Source organism: Hyperolius riggenbachi, chromosome 7, assembly GCF_040937935.1.
Source record: "Hyperolius riggenbachi isolate aHypRig1 chromosome 7, aHypRig1.pri, whole genome shotgun sequence".
Classification (NCBI taxonomy): domain Eukaryota; kingdom Metazoa; phylum Chordata; class Amphibia; order Anura; family Hyperoliidae; genus Hyperolius; species Hyperolius riggenbachi.
In genome coordinates this window covers 289846436-289869269 of record NC_090652.1, presented here as the reverse complement: position 1 = coordinate 289869269, position 22834 = coordinate 289846436, and the positions used below count along the sequence as shown (strand labels likewise).

Sequence of the window (22834 nt, the reverse complement as noted above, 5' to 3'; positions counted from 1 at the left end):
GCCCACAGTAACAACGTCACCATGTAATACATGTCAGAATGTGAATCCGGGAGAGGAAAGATTTTACAATGAGCAAACACTGACTAAATCATTTATACATAATTATGGTAAAAATGAAGCACTTTTTTTATTACATTATTTTCACTGGAGTTCCTCTTTAAGCTCACCAACTGCGCCAAAGTGTCCCCGATCTGGTGAGACCTACTCTAACCATGCAATGCTAGTTTTTATCAGCAGTCTAGTGGGAACTAATCCAAAAACCCAAGAGTCAACTAAATGGGAGAAAAGGAAATTAAATGGTGTAAATAAACTGATGAGAAAAACAATTCTATCTATCCTCCTTCTCATAAAAAGGACTTTTTTAGATTTCAGATTTAAATCTAGTTTTGAAGTTTTTACTGTTTCATTGTCTCTGCTCAATGACACCTTCATTAAAGTATGCCAGGGCTCAAATCTATGAATTATTGACCATATTAATCTCTTTCCGGCTCTCAGAAGCCATTTACTGGTAGGAAGGTATTTTATGGCTGTAATTACTTATTAGTGAGGCCTATGCTGTAGCCTGACCCAGTCCGACTCGGTCCTGATCCAGACAGAAACTGTCACTTGCATACCTGATGTTTAACTCTTTCAGGCAAAGAAAGAAGAAAGGAACCCAACCCAGTTATTTGTGTGCTTGGTACTATACATACACATGTCTACAGTATCTCATCATGTCACATGTCACCTCACTTGTCCTTTAAGCCCTATCACTTAAAGGGACACTATGGCGAAAAATTGTAAAATTTAAAATATGTGCAAAGAAACAAGTAAGAAGTACGTTTTTTCCTGAGAAAAATGAGCCATAAATTACTTTTCTGTTATGTTGCTGTCACTTACAGTAGGTAGTAGAAATCTGAAAGATGTGACAGGTTTTGGACTAGTCCATCTCTACATAGGGATTCTGAGGGATTTATTTATTTTCAAAAGCACTTAGTGAATGGCAGTTGCTCTGTCCAACTGCCACAAAACTGTGTAGCGAGCAGGGAAACTGGCCAGCATCATTGTTTACATCCTTTTTAGGGAATCTCTTTATAAAGAATAAAAGCCTTGCTGAGAATCCCCTATGAAGAGATCGACTAGTCCAAAACCTGTCACTTCTGTCAGATTTCTACTACCTACTGTAAGTGACAGCAACCTAGGAGAAAAGTAATTTATGGCTCAATTTACTCTGGAAAAAACGTACTTCTTATTTGTCCATGTTTGCACATATTTTAAATTTTACAATTTTGCACCATAGTGCCCCTTTAAGGCCCCCCAAAAATATAAAAAAACACAAGCAAAGGGAACCTGAAGCGAGAAGTATATGGAGGCTGCCAAATGTATTTCCTTTTAAACAATACCAGTTACCTGGCAGTCCTGTTGATCTCTTTGGCATCAGTAGATTCTAAATAACAAACCTGAAACCAGCATGCAGCGAAACGTCTTGGATTTCTGTTAGAAATATTATTATTATGTATTGTATTTATAAAGAAACAACATATTACGTATGCAGTGCTGGACAATGAATACAAAAACATCTGATCTGCAGAGGGAGAGGCAGAGGATCAGCAGGACAGCCATGCAACTGGTATTGTTTAAATTAAATAAATAAATATGTCAGCCTCCATATCCTTCTCTGTGTTGCCATCTTCTGGCAAGTACGAATAATTGCAGAGTTAAAATCAAATCAAATATAAGTTCGTCATTATGTGTTGCAGTACTGTGTATAGAACTGAATGCATATTTTGTTTCTCAGCAAAATTAGAATTTTCCCTTAACCCATTCACGTTCCGTCGTTTTCACTTGAGCAATGTTCACCTCCCATTCATTAGCCTATAACTTTATCACTACTTATCACAATGAACTGATCTATATCTTGTTTTTTCCGCCACCAATTAGGCTTTCTTTGGGGGGTACATTTTGCTAAGAGCCACTTTACTGTAAATGCATTTTAACAGGAAGAATAAGAAAAAACTGAAAAAATTCATTACTTCTCAGTTTTCAGCCATTATAGTTTTAAAATAATACATGCCTCCCTAATTAAAACTCTCGTTTTGTATTCGCCCATATGTCCCGGTTATTACACCGTTAAAATTATGTCCCTATCACAATGTATGGCGACAATATTTTATTTGGAAATAAAGGTGCATTTTTTCCGTTTTGCATCTATCACTACTTACAAGTTTAAAATAAAAAAAATATAGAAATATTTCATCTTTACATTGATATTTAAAAAGTTTAGACCCTTCGGTAAATATTTACATGTTTTTTGTTTTTTTATTGTAATGTTTTTTGTTTTTTTTATATTAAACATTTTATTTGGGTAATTTTGGGAGGGTGGGATGTAAACCATATTTTTTTAATGTTATTGTGTGTTGATTTAAATGTTTTTTACTTTTTGTTGTAGTTTTACTTTTTGGCCACAAGATGGCGGCCATGAGTTTGTTTACATGATGTCACTCTAAGCGTAACACACGCTTAGAGTGACACATCAGGGAGGGAACAGCCAGAAAATGCACAGCTTCCGAGAGAAGCTGTCGCTTTTTCAGCGGGGGAGAGGAATCAGTGATCGGGCACCGTAGCCCGATTCACTGATTGCCTGGCTAACGAACCGCGGGCCGGGAGCGTGCGTGGACGCGCGCGATCGGCAGTGGGAGCGCGTGGTAGCGCGCATGGTTCCTGGACGTAGTTTCTACGTCCAGGAACCAAAATAGGTTAAATATGTGTGTGTGACAAGTTTACTAGAGATACCGTATCTTCTAATCTTTCTTTTTAAATGACATATACATGTTTTTCATTAAAATGAATGTGCCTTTGTCATACCTCCCAACATTCTGAGATAAGAAGATGTAGTTTTATCAGTCAATTCACACTGGTCTTTTCTATTAGTATTAGTTTTCCATCATTTTAACTTAGGAAATATATCAATTTAAATGATGGGGGGAAGTTTAGAGTCAGTTAAACACATGTTTCAGTACAATACATATATTTACACAGATCTGTTCATCAGTCCTGAAAGAGGGACAAATGAGGAAGAAAGAGGGCAGATGGATTTACTTCCCAAAGTTGGGAGTTATGCCTTTGTTAAATGATAAGCAATCTCTTTATTTCAGAGATTCTGAGGTTAAAGGGAAGATCCACTGAGTTTAATAAAAAAAATAAAAATACTAATCCACTTACCTGGGGCTTCCTCCAGCCGGTGGCATGCAGGACGTGCCCTTAATGCCGCTCCAGAGGCTCCCGGTCTTCTCTGGTGGCTCACCCGACTTGGCCAGGCTGGATTCTAGGTCGGGCTCTTGTGCGCTCCAACGTGCGTCTCACGCGGTCACGCTGTCATCGGACGTACTGCGCTGGCGCAGAACTACTGTGCCTGCGCAGTACAACACAGAGGACGTCCGATGACTTCAGCGCGACCGCGTGAGACGCACATTGGAGCGCACAAGAGCCCGACCTAGAATCCCGCTGGCCAAGTCGGGTGAGCCACCAGAGAAGACCGGGAGCCTCCGGAGCGGCATCAAGGGCACGTCCTGCCTGCCACGGGCTGGAGGAAGCCCCAGGTAAGTGGATTAGTATTTTTATTTCTCCGTGAACCCTCCCTTTAAGGCAGGGGACACACTTGTCTTTCAGTTTTCTGTACACTATTTGAGTTTGCATGAAGAAATATGCATGCTTTTTTTCACAGCAGCTAATGGAATTGATAGAGAAAACGGACAAAATGTGCAAAATTACCTGCAGGATGTCATTTTCTTTTTCTGCGTGCGAAAAACACATAAAGGCCCCATTCACACTTGCTAAACACAAAACGCTAGCGCTTTTGCTCACATTTTGCTCATGCGATTTTGTGCGTTGAATGCAAAAAAAATCGCAATTCACACTTGGTGATTTATTAGCAATCGCGTTTAGTGCTTCTATAGCACTGAAACGCGATCGCCGGGAAATCGCCTGAAAATGGTGCAGGCTACAAGTTTTGCATTTGGCGATTTGCGTTAATTGCCAGCGATTAAGGCAAATCGCCCAAGTGAGAACGGGCCCATAGGGTATTATTGCACTAGTGCTTTAAAAAACACGCTATCGCTTAAACGTTTTGCCGAAATCGCCGGTAAAACGCTCTAGTGTGAATGGGCCCTAAGTGTGAAATAGCCCTTTGATCAACATAAGTTCTCAGTTTTTCTATGCAGAAAACGTGCAAGAAAACAGTCAAGTATGTCCCTGCCTTAGAAATCTACAAGAATGTGTTCTACAATTAGTTCTGGAGAGGCTGCACGATAGAGGAAGTCTCAATCAATCTGACCTGCAGTTGATTTCTCATAATTGCACAGCTGAAATAATTTTATTAAAGAGACTCTGTAACAAAATTTTCAGCCTTAGTTCTTCTATCCTATAAGTTCCTTTGCCTGTTCTAATGTGCTCTGGCTTACTGCAGCCTTTCCTAATTGCACAGTGGCTGTGTTATCTCTGTTATATGATTTAATCTGTTTTCTTCTGTCAGCTCTGTCAGCTAAGGCTGGAATGTGTGGAATGTGCAGGGCTGCTTGTGATTAGATAGAAGCGATACACACCATCTGCAGGCCCCCTGCAGGCTCTGTATGACTCACACACTCTGCTTATGTGAGCCTATCACAAGCTGGTTAGTTTGTTTGTAAACACTGCCTAAAACTGTTAATTACAAGCCAGGATTGCAGCAGGGAGTGGCAGAAACAGCACAGAGGGGCCCAGGAGAATATAATGAATAGAATGGTATGCTTTTTATTGTAAAAATTTTAGAGTACATATTCTCTTTAAAGGAATACTATCGATACCCAAGTGTTCTAAAATGACAGTATGCAAATAATGTCTAAGTGGCTGTGTAAACATTTTCCTACATTTTCCTACTATTTTTCATGTTAAATATCAGAGGCAAAAACTGTAATTTATTGAGGGTAGGATTTAGCTATATTGGGACAAATCAATTGCAGTAGGGGTGTCTGCTTCAATGCACAGTCAGAGTTGCATATCAGACTACAGAAAGCAAATATAAAAAAAAACAGTATGAAAAAGCTGTTAGAATTAGATACATTTCCTCTGCTCTCTTCAGACACCTCAGTCAGAAACACAGGACACAGGAGCTGCAGCTTTCTCTCTGTCACACTCAGAGTTACACATAGAGTTAACTGATCAAGTGTGAGGGGAATTTCCCCTCTCCTCATGGCTCAGTCAGCCATCAGTTTTGGCGTCAGTAAAGTTTGAAGGTATTTTGCTAACAGTAAACAAAGAAGTTGCTACTCAAATGTATACACCAGTAATTAGCAGCACTTCCCAAACTTCCTGTGTCAATTGAAAAAAATATGTGAATCGATAGTATTCCTTTAAGTCTTATTGTTGCCCTCAATAGTGGGTATGGTGAACAGTATAGTGTTGGGGTCTTGAGACTTTCAACCTCTTGAGCGTTACGCCGCTCAGGAGGTTTTGTAACTTTTTGCCCGATAATTATATCTTTGTCCCTAAAGACTGTAAAGCTTATAGCTAGCACTAGACTAGCTAGTAGAAGTGCCCGGCACCCTCCGATCCCCACCGCTCCCCCGTTTATACATTACCCCCCCCTGGATCCAGCGATCGCGCAGCCTTCCTGCACAGCTCCGGTCTTCACTATGGGGAGGATCGCACATGACGTCATGACGTCGTCGACATCATGCGCAAACCCGATCCTCCCCATAGAGAGACCGGAGCTGTGCAGGGAGGCTGCGCGATCGCTGGATCCAGGGGGTAATGTATAAACGGGGGAATGGTGGGGATCGGAGGGTGCCGGACACTTCTACTAGCTAGCCTAGTGCTAGTTAAAGGCTTTACAGTCATTAGGGACAATAATTTTATTATGGGGGACTCCCGGGACCCCAGAGCGGTATGCCCGACACAGTGTCGGGCATACCGCTAAGGGCATACCGCGAAGGAGGTTAAGGGGAGTAAGGTATCTCAATATGCTTCAAAAATACAGGAAATCGTAGTAATGGACAACATTTGATCATTTGTTGCAGATAAAATATAAGTGCGCTCTCACCTACTTCCCTGCTGGCTACGTCTCCTCAGTGACCCGGCACATTTTATTGCAACACTAGTAGGCCCAAGCCCTTTAAAAACGGGCTCTAGGTCTTTTTTCTACTACCGCCGCCAGTGCGCATGCGCGCGCCTGCACATGCCGCGCGTGCACCCGCCCACCTCGCTCACCCACCACGCTTGCCCACCTCGCTCCCTGGTCCCGTCCAGCGGTCCGTACTGCGCACATGCGACACAGGGAGTTTATTATAGAGGATGACTTGCGACAGGTTATGCAAAGGAGGGTACAATGAAGATGGGAGTATGGACGGAGCAGCAGCACGCCAGGACAGGTGAGTAATTATGCTCACAAACGTTTGCAGGGGCCCCAGGGAGCACAAGTCAGAGGGAGACTGGTGGCGACAGCTGCACTGAGGGGCCCTATTGCCCCCTTTGCATCTATGGTAGTGCCGCCCTGAATCCTCTATGGGTGTGGACTGTGGGGAAGATTGAAATCAGTGACATCATAAGCAGTCGCCCTCCAGGTACACAGCGCAAATCTTTCACGTCTCTGATCTTTAATATTGATAACACGGTACAACACTCTACTGCTTCTACTTTAATATTGATGTCATTTTGAATGGTTGTCTCTATACCGTTCTGTTTTTAATCAAAGTCTGTAATTAACTTCAGACATTTTTTTTTTAATGTAACACGAATGCCTCATATGGTCCGTTACTATGATTTCTTGTATTTTTTTAAGCATATTAAGATACCTTATTCACATTAAAAGTTACAAGATCCCAACACTATATAGGTCTTGCTGTATTGCATTAGGGATGTGGTGGAATAATACTTTGGAATATTATACATTGATCATCGGTTTTTGATTCTCATTGGTCTGCAAGACAGCTCATATGGTCAAAAGTTTACGTGAGGAACACAAATCTAACAGTTTACGCTGCTGAGCTAATGCATTATTTAAATTGTGTAACATTTACGGTAAATGAAAAGATATTCCTTGAACACATATCTGGTGTTTATTTGAAAACTCTTTTTCTTAACCTCCCTGGCGGTTTATTAAAATCCGCCAGGGGGCAGCAAATACGTTTAAAAAAAAAAAAAATTTCATGTAGCGAGACAACATTGGACTGAATTGGACCCTAGCCACAGGGGTCAGTAGTAAAATGGAAATACATATATCCAGGCACATCGCCTCTAGTTAGGACATTAAATAAATTATTAGGGAAAGGGAGGTGCTGGAGGGGGTGTGGCTAGAAAACAGCAAAAATCTATTAACCCTTCGCACACTCACATGCAAATGTTCAAACAAATGCATTTGTTTAATGTCCTAACTAGAGGCGATGTGCCTGGATATATGTATTTCCATTTTACTACTGACCCCTGTGGCTAGGGTCCAATTCAGTGCACTCCCTCCTTCCCCTGTATGTATTTGTCAGCATGCACACAGCTTATGCTGGTGTATGCGCATGGTGCACGTGGACACATAACGTTAGCTCCCTTGTGCGATTGGTAAGATGCACCGTCTTTCCCAGGAGAGGAAGTTAGGATGTGTGCTCCTAATCCATTGATAGGTTTGATGCAATGAATGTGTTTGCATGTCTGCACTATGCATGTTACAGGGCCAGAGTTAGGACACCTATGTTTACCTGGGTACTTCTGCGCAGTATAGGTGACTAAGCATAAGAATGCATTCTTCTGTGAACTAAAACCCTGGCTTTTAATTTAGCTGTAGGGATAACAGTTGTGCCTGGATGAGTGAATCTGTGAATGCATTTGTTTGAACATTTGCATGTGAGTGTGCGAAGGGTTAATAGATTTTTTCAGGTTTTCTTTAAGGTTGTTTAAATGAAGCTTTGGTCAATAATACAATTGATTGACATTGCTGATTTTACCTCTGCTTTAAAATACAAACGTGCTTACATTACAAAAATGACGTATTACCAGCCCATACTATGTACACAGTATTTGCTGCAGTGCTGATAAAATCTGCACAGGGAAGATGAGGAGTGGAGAGGTACCCTTTACAACTAGTGGGAGGATTTACACAGGGTCAGGGATCAACACACACTGCAGTTAGTTCACTATCAGCATAAGCACTGTATTCTATACTATAATGAGCTTACCGGGAAGCATATGTCAGTATCTTAAATGGTAAAATCAATAAGGCAGGGCCCTATTCAAGTACATGTAAGTATAAGCACACTAATGCTCTGAAGCTGGAGATGCGTAATTTCATGCCAACTTCATCAGTCAATAGCACAGCCCTCATACATGCTACTGTCCCCAAAATTGCCACATATGTTAAAGCAGTAGGATCAGCCATACTATTCCAGGGAAAAAAACACATATATAAGTAGATAAATACTTGATCTACTTACATAACACATGTATTGTACTGTCCACGTTTTGATTTCAGTGAATGTTATATAGTAAATGGTGAGAATTCTGTTCCTGGTGGGAACCATGTCTTTTGCCCACAGTAAAGGCTAAATTCTGATGTCATTTCTTCCCTTTACTTTTTTCTTGTCTCCTCCAATCGCTGAGTCGCCTCAGCCTTGCTTGTAAACACAAGTGATTAGGGGATTAGGTTTCAGATAAGCAGCAGGCAGGGAAATAAAGGGAAGAGGAGGAATATATTATAGATAAAAAGAACCCCCAGCATGCAATTCTTTGGCACCGACTACTAAAGAGCCAAGTAAGCTAAGATATATGATAACTCCAAATCATAACAGCAGAAAACGTTTTGAATGCAGGATTAGCATCTTTATCACTTAATACACTCAGACCAGTTGCTGTTGAAATTAGATTTTTCTGGTGACGATACCGCTTTAAGGAGAACAGTGTGTATAAGTCAACAACATTTTTTGTTTTTTATGTTTCAAAAATCTCTTTATTTAAAGTAACATGAAGAAAATAGAACATATTGCGTTGACATAACAATAATAAACCTAAATTGCTAGAGGACCTAAAAGAGTCCACCGGGTTAAGTAGTATAATAGTAACAAGTTCAGTCAGTTTAAAAACTATAGTGAACAAACTCGCAGGATTTACATATAGACCAGGTAGAGCAGATATGTGTCACAGACATTATATGTGTAAAGGAAAAAAGTACCAGCATCACATCATCCAACATTAGTTATCAGCATTATTATCAATACTATTGTTAGAGTTGGTGTTGTTAGAGGCCCAAGACACGTGGAGGGTAATCCAGGGTAATGCCAGGAGAGGAGGGAGGAGAGTTCATGGTATATGGGTGAGAAGCTTCTAAGTCACACTGTAGCATCCTGGGGGCTCCTGAATAATATCCAGGGTTCCCAGGTTTTTTCAAATATTTCTATTTTGTCAGCAATTCTTGCATAAATGCGTTCAGATATCATTGTTGAATCAATGTTTTCGAGCACTCTTTGAAAAGAAAGCACTCTAGAGCGCCAAGATGCTGCGATATGAACCTTGGTTGCATTAGCAATATGCTGTGTAAGCCTATGCTCGGCATGCTTGTTCGTTTTAGGTTTGTAGCCTAAGGCCCGGTTCACATTAGCGTTCGCTATCAGGATTTTCCTGGATCGGATCCGGAACGCATACTGTACAAACGGAACGTACATTCCGCATAGCAATGTAATGTCTATGCGGACGTTCACACGCGTCCGTTCCGTACAGTACGGAGCCGGATCGGATCCGGACTCCGGACTCTTTTCCAACATGCGCTATTTTTTGGGTCCGGATCTCCGGCCCACGCATCCTGACCGGAGCCTGACCATAGCCTGACAGCACCATCAGGCACACAGAAACCAATGGGGAACGGAAGGCACAGAACACACTGCCTACAAAAACCTGACATTCTACCCCACTTCCTATGCATATCCAAGCGGCCATTTCAGATGGGGACTCATGGGCCAAGCATGTCTGGAGTGGAGCAGCAGTGACAGACGTGCTGGAGCTGTTTGGCAGAATGTCGGAGGTGGAGGTGAGGCCTATAGCGGAGGAACCTGATTCTACAGGTGCACCAGGTGCACCTTCTGCTGACCCCAACATATTTAATTTCGCTATTTTTTGCCCACGGATCCTGATGGCAGCCTGATGCATGCCTGATGCAAACGGACCGGATCCTGATCGGATCCTGATCGGAACCGTACGGTTCCGATCAGGATCCGATCAGGATCCGGTCCGTTTGCAAGGCAAAACGCAAGTGTGAATGGGGCCTAATAGAAGGGTTCGAGGATCTTTTGCAATAGGCTATTTGAATACTCTAGTGAGTAAGGTGTTAATTTTGGACCATAACCTAGAAGCTTTAGGGCATGACCAGAAAATGTGATGTATGGTGCCATTTGTTTCACAACCTTCAAAACATGATTTGGGGAGGGTAGGGTCCATTTGGTGTAATCTAACAGGAGTATAATAAGTTCTGTGAAGGATTCTGAGGGAGACCTCTATATGGGTGCTATAGAGACTACCCTTAGCTAGAGTTATAAAAGATTCTATCCAGTCTCCCATAGTTAAATTAACGTCAAGATCTTGTTCCCAGTTAATAACAAAGGGGGGCTTATCTTCTTCGGGAGGCTGGTTTTGAAGTGCATATACTGTAGTAGAGATACCAGGCCTTTCTCAAATGGATCATTGGAGCATGTTACTTCAAAGTGTGTGGCTGGGTGGTCATATACATTATTAGGGAATGTATGTAAGTAGTGTAGTATCTGGTATAGGCGAAATATTTCCGACGGTGGGATATTGTGTTTTGCAATTAACTGTTGTTTTGTAGGTATTCTACCATCAATAGTAAAGTCTTTAAGTGTAAGCAGGCCTTTTCTAGACCACCATAAAAAGGATCGGGGTTCCAGTCCAGTCAAAAAGTCAGGGTTATGCAGAATGCGTAGTAATGAGGGGGTTTGTGACTGTAGTTTATAGATAAAACGATTTTTATTCCATACTGTATGAAAGGTCTGAGGTGAAATGTGCTATATTTTTTTATGTCCCTTGTTGGAGGCCCACAAGGAGCCTTTCCAGGAGTAAGGCGAAAGTATTATGTCTTCAATCTCTACCCATATTGGACTCCTGTCTTCAGCAAATATGAGTGGGATTTGGGCTAGTTGGGATGCTATGTAGTACTTATTTAAATTAGGGACTGAAAGCCCTCCTGAAGATTTGTGCCAATACATACACGATTTCGGGATGCGTGGTCTCTTGTGTGCCCATATAAAAGAAAATATTTGTTTAAGATGTCTTGTATAATATAGGGATAGGGAGGACCCTAAAGTAATATGTTAGTTTTGGTAAAAGTGTCATTTTGACCGCTGTAATGCGCCCTGTCCAAGAGAGATTGTAAATATGCCATTTATGTAGATCTTTCAGCAATTCAGGTATGACCCTGACCCTGGCATAATTCCATTTATAAAGGTCTGCTAGGTTATTGCAAATGTTAACTCCCAAATATTTAAGGAAATGTGGTTGAAATTGGAATCCGAAATTTTCAGCTATGCGTTTAGCTTATTTTTTAAAAAAGACCTTGTAGTTTTTGAGGAAATCAATAAGGTCTTTTTGAAACAATTTTTTTTTTTGCTTTATACCCACTATTGTCCTTCCGGAACGTGTTGGTTGAAATCTTCATCATGCAGGTTGCTGCACAGCTCGGACAGGATGTGGATTTCAACTAGCCTGCTGTGCGCTCCTGCCAATCTCGCTGCTCTGGACCCGCCGCAGTTCACTCGCCCTGCCATCTGTATGACGGCAGAGCTCTGTGAGCCGGTCATAAGCTGCTTTCATTGGCTCCTGACCGCGGGATCATTGGCTCACATTGATGGACAGAGTCAAAAGCCAATGAAAGCGCTCCTGACCGGCGCACAGAGCTCTGCCGTTGTATCGTGTTCAGATGGACCTTGTGATGTTCAGATGGACCTTGTGATGTTCAGATAGACCTTGTAATTTCAGATGGACCTTGTGATGTTGGACCTTGTAGCGTTCAGACATATAACACAACACATGTTCTGTTTCTCGAGATTCTGTTTATTTTGGATCCACAGGGAAAGATCTTTTTTTAGAAAAGACTAACAGGACATACAAGCAGCAGAACTAATATCCACAATTAGAATAATTGGTCTACTTTCATCTTTTTGCGCAATTTGATGTACATCACTGTAAATACAATGATGCCCAAGACAGCGGCGAGCGTTAGGGCGAACTCCACATACAAGGCAATCATGGCGTCCTCCGTAGAGATGTCCAGCCCCAGGAAGCTGACGGTGTTGGACCCTTTATCTGCCCCCTGTGTTGTGATGACACTTGTCTGGGAGGTCCTGGTGGTGGTGCCGGTTGTGGTTGGCTCTGTCAGAAGAAACAGGAGACGCGCTTAACAGTCACACAAAAGTAATGAGACGCAAAAAAACACCTCAAATTGTTGATTTGAAAATAAATGACATAATCATCGGTTACCTTCAGAAATTTGCATTTGCACCACATTGCATTACAAAATGTTACCTAGCTGTGGAGACTAGCGAAAATGTAAGTGAAGGTGAGAGTAAAGTAAGCTGAGGTCCTGAGCTTGAAGCCATCACATTATTAGGAGCCTTGAAAGAACAAAAGGGAGGAACTTCCTCCTGACACCAGGGTCTTTTTCCTGACTCCGGCCAAATATCTACTAACACTGGTTTACTTCCTCCTGACATTGGCCTAATTCCTCCCAAAACTGCTGTACTTCCTTCTGACACTGGTGTACGTCTTCCAGACACCAGGGTTCTTTCTCCTGACACTTGCATAATACCTACCAACAATGGACTACTTCCTCCTGACATTGGCACAATTCCTCCTAACACTGCTGTACTTCCTTCTGACACTGGCATACTTCTTCCTGACACCAGGGTTCTTTCTCCTGACACTGGTGTATTTCCTTCTGACATTGGCATACTTTCGCTGGATGCTGCCATAGATATTTGTTGGACAGTTTTGTGCAGGCACACGATAAATTTGTATCTTGGACTATACTGCAGTGGGTGTGTTATACCTTTGTTTCATATAAGTCTTGCCTGTATTGTATATGGTTGCACCAGTGCGAATTGTCTAAAAAAAGACCCTTTTTATGCTACATTATGCACGGTCAGTGTCTTTGTATCATCAAAAAAACTATTTTTGACATAATACCTACTAACACTGGTGTAGTTCTCCTGACATTGACATAATTCCTCCTAATTCCTCCTTCCCCTGCAACAACAAAAAATAATTTCTCGGTCGCTGCCTTAGGCGCCTATTAAAATCTCAGCATTGAGACATAATGTGGTCGCCCGCGGCACCCGATAAATAGCCCCTGTTATTTATAAGATGCTTAAATTACCCCCCAATACTATTTATATTTATTTCAAAAAGCCCCTATGGCGGCACCACAAACGTTGGCCACTAGCGGGCGCCCAAATTGCCTGCTTTGTCTCAGGTGCCCTTAGGGAGTGGGGAGGATACATTTAATTGGGGGGTGGTTTGTAGAGGACAGCCCAATGTGGACGCTTGAAGTGTTTTGTCCTTGAGCCAGCCCTGGTGGCTTTCTTCCTATTCTTTCAGATTCCTCCTGACTTGGGCCTTCTGAAGTTCCACAAACTCCCGCAGACTCACCTACAGGCCCGATCTCTGGTTGCAGACAGGGATTAGAGATATTCCGGGGGTTGGGGAAACCATTACACCGCACAATGGACCGGTAGTAGTTGGCTGAGTCCTTTGGCATACGAGGCAAAGCCGGGTCTGAGAAGTTGACGTAATACAAGCCAAAGCGTTCCGAGTAGCCAGCCGCCCATTCAAAGTTATCCATCAGGCTCCAGGCGGAGTACCCACGCAAGTTCACTCCATCCAGCCTCGCAGCTGTGCAAAGGAAACAAACAGAAAGTGTTTTAAAGTTAAAGCAGAACTCCTATTAGTGAAATTATTATATTTAATATTTTAATGAACATCTATAATAGCCACACAACAACCGTCACAATTGTTTAATTTCTTTATTATGGCTTCTTCCTGTTACTGGGCAAATGGTTTGCCAGTGAATAGCTCTGTGTTGTCAGTCAGGGCACGCTTCACCTAGCTGGAGGCTCGTGAACAGGCCCGGTTCTAGACTTTATGCTGCCTGAAACAATACATTATGAGGACACGCCCCCTCCCCAACGTGCGTGTAAAGCTGGACCGTAGAGGAGAGACACATGGGGCGGAGCATTGCAAGCACTGGCACTACGCTTACCTCCCTCTGCTTCCTCCAAGACAGCATCTCCTCCCTGCTGCCCCACAGCATCTGACCCCCAGGATGCCGGGTATGTGCTGCACACCTCCTCCCATAGCATCTCCTCCCTGCTGGCCCGCAGCATCTGATCCCCAGGATGCCGGGTATGTGCTGCACCTCCTCCCATAGCATCTCCTCCCTGCTGGCCCGCAGCATCTGATCCCCAGGATGCCGGGTATGTGCTGCACCTCCTCCCATAGCATCTCCTCCCTGCTGGCCCGCAGCATCTGATCCCCAGGATGCCGGGTATGTGCTGCACCTCCTCCCATAGCATCTCCTTCCTGCTAGCCCGCAGCATCTGATCCCCAGGATGCCGGGTATGTGCTGCACCTCCTGCCATAGCATCTTCTCCCTGCTGGCCCACAGCATCTGATCCCCAGGATGCCGGGTATGTGCTGCACCTCCTCCCATAGCATCTCCTTCCTGCTGGCCCACTGATCCCCAGGATGCCGGTATGTGCTGCACCTCCTCCCATAGCATCTCCTCCCTGCTGGCCCGCAGCATCTGATCCCCAGGATGCAGAGTATGTGCTGCACCTCCTCCCATAGCATCTCCTCCCTGCTGGACCGCATCATCTGATCCCCAGGATGCCGGGTATGTGCTGGACCTCCTCCCATAGCATCTCCTCCCTGCTGGCCCGCAGCATCTGATCCCCAGGATGCCGGGTATGTGCTGCACCTCCTCCCATAGCATCTCCTCCCTGCTGGCCCGCAGCATCTGATCCCCAGGATGCCGGGTATGTGCTGCACCTCCTCCCATAGCATCTCCTCCCTGCTGGCCCGCAGCATCTGATCCCCAGGATGACGGGTATGTGCTGCACCTCCTCCCATAGCATCTCCTCCCTGCTGGCCCGCAGCATCCGATCCCCAGGATGCTGAGTATGTGCTGCACCTCCTCCCATAGCATCTTCTCCCTGCTGGCCGGCAGCATCTGATCCCCAGGATGCCGGGTATGTGCTGCACCTCCTCTCATAGCATCTCCTCCCTGCTGGCCCGCAGCATCTGATCCCCAGGATGCCGGGTATGTGCTGCACCTCCTCCCATAGCATCTCCTCCCTGCTGGCCCGCAGCATCTGATCCCCAGGATGCAGAGTATGTGCTGCACCTCCTCCCATAGCATCTCCTTCCTGCTGCCCCGCAGCATCTGATCCCCAGGATGCTGAGTATGTGCTGCACCTCCTCCCATAGCATCTCCTTCCTGCTGGCCCGCAGCATCTGTGTAATGATCGCTGCTGCAGCAGGCATTGCTGGAAGTAGTAGTGCTGCAGCTCAGGTAGCTCTGATCTCTTTTCATGCAAGCTGCATAGCTTTGTCGGCCTTTCCCTGCTGTCAGCTTGTGACTGATTATCATTCACCTGTGTGGGAATCTGCATGTCTGCTCCCATTGGATGACCTCAGTATAAAGATCTGCTTCCTGCAGGGTTTCCTTGGGTTTTCATAGCTTCAGTTTAAGCCTGTCTTGCTGTCGCTTCAGCCCCGATCGTGTTTCTTGTTCTAAAAGATACTTTGCTGGTTTTGCATCATATATTGGTTCATTGCCCATATATATGCATACCAGCACGTTTATTATTTTCCTTGTATTCGTGTTACGTTGATACATCAGTGTCGCTGATGTATACGTACACGAACTGTTTATATCCTGTGTGCAGTTTAAGTCAGCTTTCCAGCACGTTTTGGTAGTTTGCGCGTATCGTGAGCACCCGTGCTGAGCTAGTATCCTGCTCCTGGTCCTGTTCGTGGATTGCGTTCATCTCTGCGAGGAGATAACGAATCCTTCTGAATCCTGTCCTGTTACCGTTTGTGGATTGCGTTCATCTCTGAGAAGAGATAACGAATCCTTCTGAATCCTGTTCTGTTACTGTTTGTGGATTGCGTTCATCTCTGCGAAGAGATAACGAATCCTTCTGAATCCTGTTCTGTTACCGTTTGTGGATTGCATTCATCTCTGCGAAGAGATAGCGAATCCTTCTGAGTCCTGTTCCCTGTATTACTCCAGTCCTAGTCAGCGTTCCTGCTTATGTCATATATCGGTTCATTGCCGATATATACATATGTTAGTCAGACGTTACAAATAGTTTCATTGATAGCTGTAATTGTAATACGCTAGGAATACATACTTATTGTATATTTGTCTGTGTTACGTTCATCTATCTTGATCCTGCTATTTCCTGACTATCCTGTCCTGTCTTTGTGAGGCACGCCATTGCCGCAACGCATTGGCTGCCTCATTCCAGTCTGTGTTATTGTGGACGCTTGCTGTCACTAAGTAGTGGCTAGTTTAGCAAGCGTTCATTCTGTTTACCTGTCCTGATCTCCTCAGTTCTGGTTTATGTGCTCAGCGCTACTTTGCGCTGAGACGTTATAACGAAAGCATTGTTTGTGGCTGTCAGATCTGCACCGGCTCTGTGCGCCACAATCTCCTATTGGAGTCAGTCCTCCCCTCCACTATACTAGGGATAGCCTGTTTCCTTGTGCTAGTGTGTGTACCTCCTCCACGTCAGCTCATGCGTTGCATGCTGACTGTGGAGAATACACCACCAAGCCTTACAATCTGATCCCCAGGATGCCGGGTATGTGCTGCACCTCCTCCCATAGCATCTCCTCCCTATCGGCCCGCAGCATCTGATCCCCAGGATGCCGGGTATGTGCTGCACCTCCTCCCATAGCATCTCCTCCCTGCTGGCCCGCAGCATCTGATCCCCAGGATGCCGGGTATGTGCTGCACCTCCTCCCATAGCATCTCCTCCCTGCTAGCCCGCAGCATCTGATCCCCAGGATGCCGGGTATGTGCTGCACCTCCTCCCATAGCATCTCCTCCCTGCTGGCCTGCAGCATCTGATCCCCAGGATGCCGGGTATGTGCTGCACCTCCTCCCATAGCATCTCCTCCCTGCTGGCCCGCAGCATCTGATCCCCAGGATGCCGGGTATGTGCTGCACCTCCTCCCATAGCATCTCCTCCCTGTTGGCCCGCAGCATCTGATCCCCAGGATGCCGGGTATGTGCTGCACCTCCTCCCATAGCATCTCCTCCCTGCTGGCCCGCAGCATCTGATCCCCAGGATGCCGGGTATGTGCTGCACCTCCTCCCATAGCATCTCCTTCCTGCTGGCCCGCAGCATCTGATCCCCAAGATGCAGAGTATGTGCTGCACCTCCTCCCATAGCATCTCCTCCCTGCTGGCCCGCAGCATCTGATCCCCAAGATGCAGAGTATGTGCTGCACCTCCTCCCATAGCATCTCCTCCCTGCTGGCCCGCAGCATCTGATCCCCAAGATGCAGAGTATGTGCTGCACCTCCTCCCATAGCATCTCCTCCCTGCTGGCCCGCAGCATCTGATCCCCAAGATGCAGAGTATGTGCTGCACCTCCTCCCATAGCATCTCCTTCCTGCTGCCCCGCAGTATCTGATCCCCAGGATGCTGAGTATGTGCTGCACCTCCTCCCATAGCATCTCCTCCCTGCTGGCCCGCAGCATCTGATCCCCAGGATGCCGGGTATGTGCTGCACCTCCTCCCATAGCATCTCCTCCCTGCTGGCCCGCAGCATCTGATCCCCAGGATGCCGGGGATGTGCTGCACCTCCTCCTATAGCATCTCCTCCCTGCTGGCCCGCAGCATCTGATCCCCAGGATGCCGGGTATGTGCTGCACCTCCTCCCATAGCATCTCCTCCCTGCTGGCCCGCAGCATCTGATCCCCAGGATGCCGGGTATGTGCTGCACCTCCTCCCATAGCATCTCCTCCCTGCTGGCCCGCAGCCTCTGATCCCCAGGATGCCGGGTATGTGCTGCACCTCCTCCCATAGCATCTCCTTCCTGCTGGCCCGCAGCATCTGATCCCCAGGATGCCGGGTATGTGCTGCACCTCCTCCCATAGCATCTCCTCCCTGCTGGCCCGCAGTATCTGATCCCCAAGATGCAGAGTATGTGCTGCACCTCCTCCCATAGCATCTCCTCCCTGCTGGCCCGCAGCATCTGATCCCCAAGATGCAGAGTATGTGCTGCACCTCCTCCCATAGCATCTCCTTCCTGCAGCCCCGCAGTATCTGATCCCCAGGATGCTGAGTATGTGCTGCACCTCCTCCCATAGCATCTCCTCCCTGCTGGCCCGCAGCATCTGATCCCCAGGATGCCGGGTCTGTGCTGCACCGGCGCCGCATCACTCACCCGCTCTCAGCAGATTAACGATGGGATCAGCAGCCACACCTGAAGTCCTGATTCCTCTCTGATTACAGTGGTACCTCATGTAACCCGGCAGTACGTAACTGGTCAAATGAGGCACCGCTGTAGCCATGGATAGAGGACATTGTACGGGCGGAGGGAGCTCCCATTGCTAGAACACTGAGAGCAGGTGAGTAAAGCGGCGCCGCGCATCTATGGAGGGAGGGAGGGAACGGGGAGTGGTGTGAGGAGGGGGACATTTGGAGAGGGGATCCGCCTCTTGCCGCCTTCTAATTGTTTCCACTCTGAACCACGTGATTCACGCTGCTTCATGGAAGAACCGCCCCTGCTTGGATTCATTTACTCCTTGTAGCGCTTATAGCCTGGAAGCAATTTAATAAAGAGGCTGATTGCCTGAAACATCATTGCAGCTCTGCGCTTCTATATAATAAAAAAAACAGTATATTGAGGCTGGTGCTGACATTACTTTATTGAAAGCTATTGGACTAGCATGCATCATCTACAGAAATAGTTATTTCTTCAAATGGTCCTCTAGAGGCTTTCCATGTCCTCCAGACCACTGCTGCTTCCTGGGATCCTTAGTGCGGTACCGTTTATTGGGCAGTGCAGGCAGGGCGACCGCCCTGGGTGCAGACCAGCAAGTAGAAGAAGGGGGGCGCAAGCAGAAGGACATAAGCGCTAGGCGGTAGGGAGCCGGTGACACGCAGTGCACCCGATTGGAAGAAGAAAGAAGATTACCCTTGTGATCACCTTCCTTGACTCCTCCTAGGCTGCCTGCGTCCGACGTCAAGTCATCATCAAGTCACCACTGCGTGATGACACCTGATGTACTGTAGCGGTACTGCAGGCTGTCAGTGTGTGGCACCCATGGAGGAGCCGGCTTTCCGGGCTCTCTTCATCTGTGTGATTTCCTGCTTTCTCATGGATGAGCGGCTGGCCACTAGTAAGTAGGCAGATCTACTTGTGACCTGTGGCTTTGTGACTGTCCCTAAAGAGTAAGGGTTGGCGAGTCCACGGGGTGGGGGGAAAAGGGGCGCAATTTGTACAGCCTCGCCCCAGGTGCAATTTAGCCTAGAAACTGCTCTGCCTTAGCGTATGTGCTACTGCCTGTGAATGAGCATGGCCACACTAGTATTCAGTATCATGGAGCCGCTCATGCACGGTGGAAAAAGCTATGCGCAAGCCACACAGCAGGCACTTGTTGAAGAGGTTCAGAGGGTCTCAGCGCTGGAACGGCGAGGCCGAGGGGGTGCAGGAAACCTCAGGATTATCCATAGGCTTCTCTCTTCTAAGGTGAGAATCTGCCTTTTAATCTCCTACAGGTTCATTTTAATATATCAAGCCCGATTATACTTTTACCTGAGCCATGGATGCAGCCATTTCTGTGGCAGCACGTCACATGTATGGGAGGCACAGGGAGTCCGACACACATTGGACACACACACACACACACACACACACACACACACCACACCACACACACCACACACACACACAACACACACACACACACACACACACACACACCACACACACCACACACACCACACACACACACACACACCACACACACACACACACACACACACACACACACACACACACACACACACACACACACACACACACACACACACACCACACACACACACACACACACACACACACACACACAGACACACACACACACACACACACACACACCACACACACCACACACACACCACACACACACCACACACACCACACACACCACACACACCACACACACCACACACACCACACACACACACACTACACACACACACACACACACACACACTACACACACACACACCTTCTTTGTAGCAGGCGCAGTACAGCCCGGAGGACGTCCGATGACGTCAGCGCGCCCGCGTGGGACGCAGAAGAGCCCGTCCTTGGAGCGCAGAAGAGCCCGACCTGGCAGCCGGCCTGGCCAGGTCGGGTCGGCCACCGAAGACGACCGGAAGCCTCTGGAGTGGCGGCAAGGGCACCTCCTGCCTGCCACGGGCTGGAGGAAGCCCCAGGTAAGTGGATAGGGATTTTTATTTTTTTACAGGTTTCCCTGAACCTTCCTTTAAGGCAGCTGGCATTATTGCCCAATCAACCAGTAAACTTCAGTCTTCAAATGGTTAAACCTGCAGACAGCCAGCGCTCCAACACAGAGGGCTGTACCACAACCAAATATGAGTGAGACGCTGGTTAGCATTCAAAACTTAAAACGCAAATAATTTATACAAATGCCATAAGCAAGTTAATACAAAAACTCACATGGTGGGTCCTGTATCACAGGCACCCAGACACAATACAATTTCCTTAATGCACTATTCAGTGGCAATAAAAGTCGCATAAATCTGGAGATGCCCACACTCTAGTTGCCCCGACCGGTTTCCTCTCTCTGCCGTCATCAATGGTCTCTGCAGGTTTAACCACTTGATGACTGACTAAAGTTTACTGCAAAGAACACCATTAACCTAACTACGTCTGGTACCTTTCATGGCCTCGTTGATGTAAAATCTGTAGTAATGTTCTCTCCACACGTCTTGCAGGTGCGTCCCACGTTCGGATATACCATTCTCTGTTACGTAGATGGGGGGGTTGTTGAATTCCTCTTTTATCCAGTTTAGTAATCTGCGCAGGCCAAAAGGAGTCACTTTGAGCCAGGGACTGCCTGAGCCCAGCCAGGTGCGGTCACTCAGCAGGTAGACGGCCCTGTGAGGAGAAAGTACATGAGTTATGGAGATCTGTCAGACAAGCCAACACCTTCTGACTACCTGAGAAACTCTGCAAGGAAAAGACAGATGAACACTGGAGATGGCTCAGCCAGATGCATATTATTCTGATATGCAACTTGAAATTGAAGCAATCACAGGGAGTTAGTGCTCATTTGGATTGGCCTATTTCAAAGCTGCATACAAATTGTAACAAAATTTGCATCATGTTTAAAAAAATAGCATCTCCTTGATCATCTACCTCTCAGCCGATGAATGTCCTGGAAGGGCTGACAGGCTGGCAATACCGCTGGGAAAGCAGGGAGAGGTGGCAGTGCTTCCCAAAACAAGCTGCATCTGAATGACTAACAGCATAGGTGTGCAGAGCCTAATTATAGGCAGGATACACATCTTGCATTCAAAACAGATGCACCAAATTAATATAAATGGAGGATGTTAGCTTCCAGGACAGTTTGCATGCAGAGTGTCCCGTACTGGACGCTTCCACCACGATGAGGCCATCCTCCTGGAAGGGACCCTAAGCTCTAACTACCAAACAAGCATTGTGTGAACCTGGGACCGGGATAGTGGTCAGCTGAGACGGAAAATGGAAATGAAAGTACTGCATATACTCGCGTAAAAACCTAAATTGCCCTGCTGTATCCGTGCCCCCAATCCCCTACAGCATGGTGTGCAGAGTGCTCTGCTCAAGACTACCTGTGTCCCCTGGCTTGTGGAGCGGAGCGTGCAAGCAACGTGTCAGTGGTGCATTGATTAGGGATTCTTCCAGTGTGGCATTCGCTGTCTCATATCTATGACTTAATCTAGTGGAGTCTTGAGACACAGCTATCATCCTTGTGGCACATCTGGCTATGGGGAGAGGGGGTGACTTGTACTGGGGACACATATGGCTACTGTTAAGTGGGCTATACTAGGGAGGGGGCTTATATGTGAGTCAATCACTTTTTCCTGGTTTCTAAGGGAAAAGTTGATACCACGGGTTATAAGCGGGTTGGCTTATATGCGATTATATACGGGTATATGGCCAAATATGTGGAGAAGCATTTCATGTGCTCAGGTGGGACAATATTTAAAGGAGCCTTCCACAATGGATTACATAATAGTATACTGTGTGCTATATGCAAAAGCATGAAAAAAAAATAAATTTAAGGGACTAGAAGGGGACTTTTGGGGACTAGAAGACATTTTGTTGCATCCACAAGCAACTTCTGGAGTTTAAATGAGGTGACAGAAATGCCCAGACACTTATATGTACAGATCATCCTCTTGCTCTAGCATAACAAAAAAGCAAAATCAATATATAGACATGAAGTAGATATTAACTTTATCTGATATCAGCAGATCAAGGTAGGAAAATGACTGGGCCTGGAATTTAGCTTAAAATGTTGAAGGCTGTTGAGCAGAATATTGTTCCTGACTGAACCATTACCTGTCCCCTTCATAGGCCTGATAATGTAACTCATAGATGGCTTGCCCCACCAGGACGGTTGTGTAGTGGTTGAGGCCAAAGAAGTCGTACGTTCCTTTAATCCTTTGCTTCTCCTGTTCTGTAAATTCAGGCAACCTGAAAAAAAAAACAGTAAAGATGACTTCATGAATAAAATGTTAAGT

The 22834-nt window shown here is 46.1% G+C and overlaps 1 protein-coding gene across 1 annotated transcript in view; it reads right to left on the bottom strand.

The window, feature by feature from the left end:
* LOC137526171 (uncharacterized) overlaps positions 1–22834 on the bottom strand; it is a 131285-nt gene that overhangs the window by 60723 nt on the left and 47728 nt on the right. Inside the window, exons 14-17 of the mRNA XM_068247391.1 lie at positions 22653–22787; positions 20983–21203; positions 13645–13887; positions 12149–12369 (exon numbers count right to left, since the gene is read on the bottom strand). Of these exons, the coding sequence (XP_068103492.1) occupies positions 12149–12369; positions 13645–13887; positions 20983–21203; positions 22653–22787 (820 nt within the window). The remainder of the gene's footprint in view (positions 1–12148; positions 12370–13644; positions 13888–20982; positions 21204–22652; positions 22788–22834) is intronic.